Source organism: Nothoprocta perdicaria, unplaced genomic scaffold (assembly GCF_003342845.1).
Source record: "Nothoprocta perdicaria isolate Ctin4 unplaced genomic scaffold, notPer1 scaffold_504, whole genome shotgun sequence".
Taxonomy (NCBI): Eukaryota; Metazoa; Chordata; class Aves; order Tinamiformes; family Tinamidae; genus Nothoprocta; species Nothoprocta perdicaria.
The window spans coordinates 25036-33094 of record NW_020455760.1 but is presented as its reverse complement, the minus strand read 5'-3'; the positions used below and the strand labels follow the sequence as shown (position 1 = coordinate 33094).

General features: G+C 56.3%; 1 protein-coding gene across 1 annotated transcript in view; it reads right to left on the bottom strand.

Annotated features, from left to right (window-relative positions):
• The window catches only part of STIM1 (stromal interaction molecule 1), a 61044-nt gene that overhangs the window by 30961 nt on the left and 22024 nt on the right, over window positions 1–8059 (bottom strand). The window contains exons 4-6 of the mRNA XM_026048018.1: window positions 7859–7973; window positions 4556–4667; window positions 2394–2509 (exon numbers count right to left, since the gene is read on the bottom strand). Of these exons, the coding sequence (XP_025903803.1) occupies window positions 2394–2509; window positions 4556–4667; window positions 7859–7973 (343 nt within the window). The remainder of the gene's footprint in view (window positions 1–2393; window positions 2510–4555; window positions 4668–7858; window positions 7974–8059) is intronic.

The following is an 8059-nucleotide window of genomic DNA, read 5'->3' as shown; positions in this document are numbered from 1 at the left end:
GAAGGAAGGAAGGAAGGAAGGAAGGAAGGAAGGAAGGAAGGAAGGAAGGAAGGAAGGAAGGAAGGAAGGAAGGAAGGAAGGAAGGAAGGAAGGAACCTTTCCTGAGCTCCATTTACTGCTTCATCTTCCCGAGGGACCTGATCCCTGCAGTTTGCCTGGATCAGGATTCAGGCTCCTCTTTGCATCTATTCCCAGAAACGGGAGCCCTGCAAGGATGAAGATCTGTCTGCAGGAGGAGATGCCACATCCGGAGCCTGGCACGGAAATTCCGTCCTCCTGAGAAGCCCAAGTGTCCCGGCCGGCCAGCAGCCCTGTCCCCTGCACGACGCCCATGGGGGCTGCTGCAGCAGGTGATACGAGACACTAGAGAAGCAGCTTTGGAAGATGCTAGAGAAGAAGATAGCAGACCCTAGAGAACCAGGAGGAGCAGGAAGGCGCCTTGGCAAAGCCATGGAATGGGAGCATCCGCCCTGAGCAAGCACCACGGCAGTGCCCAGGTGTCCCGGAGCGCAGCTACCTGCGGCTGGGGTGGAAAAGCGCGGGGCGCATTTCCATGTCGGGGTGCCCTGGGCAAAGCAGGGCCGGCTCGGATGGGAGCCGGATCCTGCCGGGATCATCAGCCAGGGCCGCTTGCTGCCCGCCCCGTGGGACAGGGTGCCATGGCGTGGTGCCATGGGTGCCACAGAAGGGAACAGCCCAGTTCAAATGAATACTCCTCACAGGGCACCCAAGTAACCCGCCTGGTCGTTACAGAGCCAGGAACTGCATCCGCCGGGATGCGCTCCCATGCTCCTCGCCACGACTTGTCCCTCCTGCAGGAATGACTGGAAACGGCTCATTATATTAGACTTAATTAAGGCTGCACATAGCCCTTCCAAGGCTCAGCAAGTGCTTCCTCGAGCAGCCCGTTTTACCAGGACCTGAATTGTCTCTCAGGTGGGTTTGGACACAAGAATTAGCAGCACTGACATCGGAGCCTTCAAAAAGAACCCAAAAGTTCTTCAAGGGAAGAACAAGGGAAGGTCCCATCTCTTCCCTATGGTCAAACATCAGGCAGCCCTGGCAGCCAGAGAGGACAAGATTGTGAGAAAACCAAAACCTTGCGTGAAAACGCTAGGAATAAATACAGGGAAAGTCTGTCTTGCCTGGGATTCTCCAGCAGGTGCTCATGAGAAGCAGGTAAAGAACAGGTAATATGAGATTTTAGGCCAGCAATGGTGGAAGATGCAGGAATTCCTTAGCCTGAAGCCACGTGTGGACCCCTGTGTTTGTCCTGGGCTGGGGACTTAGTCCCTGAGCTTGTTTCCAGTCTCCTACCTGGTGACACCAAGACAGCTTTGATGGGAAAGCAAGTGGAGGCACCAGAGCCCGTGCTGAGAAACCAGCGCGTTTGCACCTTGGTTAGCAAAACAGGTCCCGTCAAGCCAGGTTTCTGTCTAACCCCATGAAAGCATCAAAAGTTCATGAGAAAAACATGAATAAGTGGGAGAGACGCCAGGAGGAACATCTCATAAAACATCGGGAGACGGGGTGGGTGGGAATGAACATGAAGGGAGCAGCCCAAAGAGCCCCGAGCTGCAGTGCCCGTCATTGGTATCAGAAGACTCAGCCCCTCGTGGGTCTGGTGTGACCTGGTGCTGCAGGGCAGGGTTGCATGAAGAGGAACAGGAGAACCCCATGACCCCTCTGCTGCAGGAGAGCCTGCAGAGACGGCGCCAGGAGCACGTGGCACGATGCCCTGCAGGGCTGCAGGCCTGGGCAGAATCACACAGGATGTTCAAGGTTGGAAGGGACCTCTACAGATCATCTAGTCCAACCTTCCCAGCAGGCACACCCAGAGCATGGGGCACAGGGCGGCATCCAGGCGGGTTTTGGAGACCTCCAGAGAAGGAGACTCCACAACCTCCCTGGGCAGCCTGTTCCACTGCTCTGTCACCCTAACAGTAAAGAAGTTCCTCCTCACCTGGAGATGGAACTGCCTGTGTTTCAACTTAGACCCATTTCCCCTTGTCCTGTCACTGGCCACCAATGAGAAGAGCTTGTCCCCTTCTTCCCTACATTCCCCCTTCATAAACTTATACATGTTAATCAGAACCCCTCTTCTCTTCTCCAAGCTGAACAGGCCCAACTCAGTCTCTCCTCATATGAGAGAGGCTCCAGTCCCTTCATCATCTTCACTGCTCTCCACTGGACCTTCTCTAGGAGCTCCACGTCCCTCGATGTGGACCATGTCCCTCAACAGGACCTGGTTCCGCTTTCTGCAGGTTCTATCAGTGCCCATTTACCTACTGGACCTCAAGCAGGGCGCAGTTTGCTCCACCTAGGAGTGTGATTGCCCTTCCATACGGAGCAGCTCCCTTTCCTCGCGCAGAAGAGACCAGGCTCATACTTACGGAGAGGAGGTCCGAAGAGCACCGTGTCCAGCGCTTTGAGCTGCAGCTTCTGCCGGTGGCTCCGGTCCGTCATCTTCAGCACAGTGCCCATCATGGTGACGTTGTTCACCGCCAACCTGCGCAGCAAGACGCACACGTCACCAGCAGAGCCACCAAGAAGGAGGAACATGGGGGGAAGGACCGAAAACCACCAGGGTACAGAGACAAAAGAAATCCCTCAAAAAATATATTGCCTCTCACACGGGCCATGGAGCTCTCTCAAGGAGATAACAAGCCAGGTCTTTGATTTAGCTGGAAATCGAGGAGAAAAAGCAGGGCAATTTTTATTAAATTAGCCCTGACAATCTCAGCTCCTGCCTTCCTAACAGCCTTCCTAACAACACTGGTCTTTTTCCTGTTGTATCAGCCTTTTATTTTATTTTATTTTATTTTATTTTATTTTATTTTATTTTATTTTATTTTATTTTATTTTTTATTTTTTCCCTTTTTCTTTTTTCTTCTTTCTTTTTTTCCCTTTTTTCCTTTTTTCTTTTTTCCTTTTTTCCCTTTTTTTCTTTTTTCCTTTTTTCTTTTTTTTTCCTTTTTTTTCCTTTTTTCCTTTTTTTTCTTTTTTTCCCCTTTTTTTCCTTTTTTTCTCTTTTTTTTTTTTTTTTCCATCATATCTATGCCATTTGCTTTCAACATTGTCTTTCAGGGACCATAAGGGTGGCAGCAAAACCGGTCTGCCCTGCTGCTCCAAGCACCTTATTTCAACCCTGCTCTCAGTTCCTCGGCCCGTTTTCAGGACAAATTCCTCTCATCCAAAAGCTGCAGCCGCCTCCTTTGAAGTCGGTTGTAAGTTTAATTTATAAGTTTAATTAAATGGCAAGTTTCACGCAAGGAACACAGGGCTAAAGGTCTTTAAAGCCTTGGTTGCTGGAGCTTCAAGCTGCCTGCATTAAGGTCCATATATTCTGGTCTATAAATCCTTTCCTCCCAATAACATCCCAGTGGGATGGGGATGAAGCCGGTCCATCCTTCCCCCCCACCAACATCCCAGCAGGATGGGGATGAAGCCAGGACGTCCTTCCCTCCCACCAACATCCCAGCAGAATAGGGATGAAGCTGAGGTGTCCTTCCCTCCCACTGACATCCCAGTGGGATGGGGATGAAGCCAGGGTGTCCTTCGCTGCCACTGATATCCCAGTGGGACGGGAGCAAAGCTGGGGCATCCTTCTCTCCCACCGACATCCCAGCAGGATGGGGATGAAGCTGGTCCATCCTTTCCCCCCACCAACATCCCAGTGGGATGGGGATGAAGCCGGGGTGTCCTTCCCTCCCACTGACATCCCAGCAGGATGGGGGTGAAGCTGCAACGTCCTTCCCTCCCATTGATGTCCCCGTGGGATGGGGATGAAGCTGATCCATCCTTCCCCACCACCAACATCCCAGTGGGATGGCAGCAAAACTGGGGCATCCTTCCCCACCAATGACATCCCAGTGGGATGGGGATGAAGTCGCGGTGTCCTTCCCTTCCCACCGATATCCCAGCGGGATGGGGATGAAGCTGGGGTGTCCTTCCCTTCCCCCCGACATCCCTGTGGGATGGGGGTGAAGCCAGGGTGTCCTTCCCTCCCACTGATACCCCAGTGGGATGGGGATGAAGCCAGGACGTCCTTCCCTCCCACCAACATCCCAGCAGGATGGGGATGAAGCCGGGCGTCCTCCCTTCCCACTGATATCCCAGCAGGATGGGGATGAAGCCGGGGTGTCCTTCCCTTCCCCCGACATCCCAGTGGGATGGGGATGAAGCCGGGACGTCCTTCCCTCCCACCAACATCCCAGTGGGATGGGAGCAAAGCTGGGGCATCCTTCCATTGACATCCCAGCGGGATGGGGATGAAACTGGAAACTGGAACATCCTTCCCCCCCACCAACATCCCAGCGGGATGGGGATGAAGCCGGGGTGTCCTTCCCTCCCACCCACATCCTGGCGGGATGGGGATAAAGCCAGGGTGTCCTCCCTTCCCACTGATATCCCAGTGGGATGGGGATGAAGCTGCTCCATCCTTCCCCCCCACCAACATCTCAGCAGGATGGGGATGAAGCCGGGGTGTCCCTCCCTTCCCCTCGGTATCCGAAGGGGCCGGGGCGGGAGCCGGGGCGGCGCGGCGGGCGCTCACCGGGGCATGGCGTGCCCGCTGAGCTGCAGCCGGCGGAAGGTCTCCTCGTACTGCGGCAGCTCCACGTAGCCGATGAGCCACTGCACCACCTCGTCCACGGTCCAGTTGTACACTGCGGGAGCAGGGGGGCACCTGAGCGCGGGCACCGCTGCCCGGGCACCGCCGCCCGGGCGCCGGGCCCGTACGGACCCCTATAGACCTAACTATATGGAGCGCCCGTATAGACCCAACCCGCTGCACTGGTCAGCTGCTTTGCAGGGTTGTTTCTGCAGCCTGGTTGCTGCAGGAGGGGCAGCAGAGGGGCAGGAGCGGGGCAGGAGTGGGGCAGAGCGGTCCTGGCAAAGGGCTGTGGCCATGGGATGTGCAGGGGACATGGGGACAAGGTGGCCAGGGCAGCTCCTAATGGGGTAGCTCCCACTGGGGCAGCTCCCAATGGGGCAGCTCCTAATGGGGCAGTTCCCAATGGGGCAGCTCCTAATGGGGTAGCTCCCACCGGGGCAGCTCCCAATGGGGCAGCTCTCAATGGGGCAGCTCCTAATGGGGCAGCTCTCAACAGGGCAGCTCTCACCGGGGCAGCTTCTGCTGGGGCAGCTCCCAATGGGGCAGTTCCCAATGGGGCAGCTCCCAATGGGGCAGCTCCTAATGGGGCAGCTCCCAATGGGGCAGCTCCCAATGGGGCAGCTCCCAAGGGGGCAGTTCCCGCCAAGGCAGCTCCTAATAGGGCAGCTCCTAATGGGGCAGTTCTCAGTGGGGCAGCTCCCAATGGGGCAGGTCCCACCGGGGCAGCTCCCAATGGGGCAGCCCACAACAGGGCAGCTCCCAATGGGGCAGCTCCAAATGGGGCTGGGGGAAGCAGGGGAGTCCTCCCCACAACTGCCTGGACAATCCGGGGCGTTCTGCAGCACTCAGGGACACGAATGGCCCATCTGGGTGCCTTGAGGGCCATCACCGCCAGGATGCATGGATGAAGCTCCATAGCTCCGGTTGGTCGATGGAGCTCGTGGGAAGGAAGCCTGGGCTCGGTGCCCGGCTGGGTCACCCTACGGGGCCCACGTCAGAGAAGCAGGCAGCGACGTGTTTCAGAGGACACGTGGTTTGGGTTATTTTGCTGTAAATTATCTCGTTCTGAGCTCTCTCCTCGGTCGAGTTCTCGTGGCAAGCTCCACCCTGCAGCAAGTTCAGAGCTCTCCGCTCCATAACACTCGTGGTCACCACGACCTGTCATCTTCCTCACCCGGGATCCATGGATCTCCTGAAGGGTTTCCAAAGGCGGCTGGACAACAGGTCCACCCAGGTCCCTGGCCCAGAGGGTCCCTGGCCCTGACTGAACTCCAAGGGGACATGGGAATTTCTTTGGGAATTTCTTCGGGAACTTCTTGAGCACCAGCAATGAGTCACTGCCCGGGTATGAAGGCCACCTCCCAGCTTGCTCCAAGGAGTCCAGGGTTTCCCATGGAAAGAGGGCAGGAAGGTGTTGGCTGTTCCATATGGAGACGAGAGATGGGTGAAAGGGAGCAAGACTTAAGAAGAGGGGGATCTTCGTGGAAGTTCCAGGATGACCCGCAGCCCGCGGCAGCAAACGGCACAAGCTGAGGAACGTTCCCTACAATTCCAGGCCTATGGACACTCTCCGGAGCCGGGAGGGCTGAGTGCAGTAGGGAGCAGGCGTTGCCTCCGGACACCCGCACGCTGGAGACGCTGGTGTCCCCTGCTCCCAGAGCGGGACAGGGCCCGGAGCAGCAGGTGGGCACAAGCTGGACATGGGCTGGAATGTCAGGAGGAGCCTCCACAGCATCGGGCGCTCAGGGCGCAGCCGCCCGGCCTGCCCATGGCACCCAGGGGTGCCCATGTGGTGCCCATGTCATACCCATGTGGTATCCATGTGTTGTCCATGGCCTGTAGGCTGCCCAGGTGGTGCCCATGTGGTGCCCATGTCATACCCATGTGGTGCCTGTGTGTTGCCCATGTCATACCCATGTGGTGCCCGTGTGTTGTCCATGGCCTGTAGGCTGCCCATGTGGTGCCCATGTCATACCCATGTGCTGCCCGTGTGTTGTCCATGTCCTGCAGGCTGCCTGTATGGTGCCCATGTGGTGCCCATGTCGTGCAGGCTTCGCAATCCTGACTTGTTGGTGACTCCCAGCGCTTTGGGAAGCCACTTTGGGCACCCACATAAAGGGGGCCAGCCTTTCCCACGCGCCGCATCCCGACCAACTAAACCCAGCTCAACCAAGACGGGACCCCGCGGGACCAGCCACTACGAAGTCCTGTGGTCCTTCTGGAGCCAAACACGGAGAAAGAGGGAGAGAAAAGCAAAGCGCCCGTTAATCCCGAGGGCGCTCGGGTCGGTAACTCCGGGATCGTGAGGATCGGAAGCACCTCGTGCCACAGAGCGACCCAGCGCTGCGAGACGATCCAAAAACCAGCGCCTAAGGCAGATACATCAGGCACAAGAGACCACGGGTGAGAAACGGGGAGCTTCCGAGAAAAACCAAGACCTCTCAAAGCAGAAAATTCCATGTTCTGCTCAGAGGCACCAACGCCCCCGGCCTTTCCCTGGCCCCGTGGATGGGTGGTGGGATACGGGGAACACCCCGCGCCACCCAGCGTGGGCACCCACACATGGGCAGCGCCGCACTGGGTGCCCACAGGCTCCTTCAGAGAGTTGGGAATTTCGGGAAGTATCAAGACCGAAGGGACCAAACCTCTCCCTGCTCCCTAGGCGAGCAGAATGACGCCACTTAAAAGCTGACAGCTTATTTCTTCAGTGAACGGCTCCACTTCCAGCTCCGGGCCTCGATTTGTCTTCTTTTCACCAGATTTGCGGTAGCCAAGGTTCTGAAAACTGTAATTTTCCAAAGCTCGAGTATTTAAGATGTTCTTATTCCATAAAAACACCCGGTGGGACGAGCGGTTTAAGGGGGAAGCTGGACGAGGGCAGCTTTATTGCAGCACACAGTGAGAGGGGCACAGTGCTGAACACCTCCAGCCTTGCTGGCACATCTTGGTTTATATTCCTAGTTTGGCTTAAATTCCTAGTTTGGCTTAAATTCCTAGTTTGGTTTATATTCCTAGGTGCCTGAATGAGCAGTTGGAACAACAAGAGCAACACAATGTAAAGGGGAGCGGGAAGAAACACCCGCCAATGGCAGCGAGGGCAGAGCAGGAAGGCTCCTCCCGGCAAGATGCTCAAATCCGGATTATTTCCCAAATCAGAGCAAGCCGCAGGGCAGGAGGTGCACGGAAGGGTGCAGGGAGGCTGTGGTTTAGCTCGCTTGGCTTTTTGATGGGTTAGGCTCTTACCTTCCGACATCTTCCAGGCTTTCCAAAGATCCTCCACGCTAATGAGCTTGTCCTCACCGTGGAAAGTGCTGTGCTTCACCGTGGGGTCGTGGTAATTCAAGTCCTCCCTCAGGAACTGGGAGAAGAAGGAAGAGGGGGATTATTGTTTGGGTTCAGCTTTGGATTCAGCGTTCACCCGTCGTCTTTCACACTTTAAGTCAG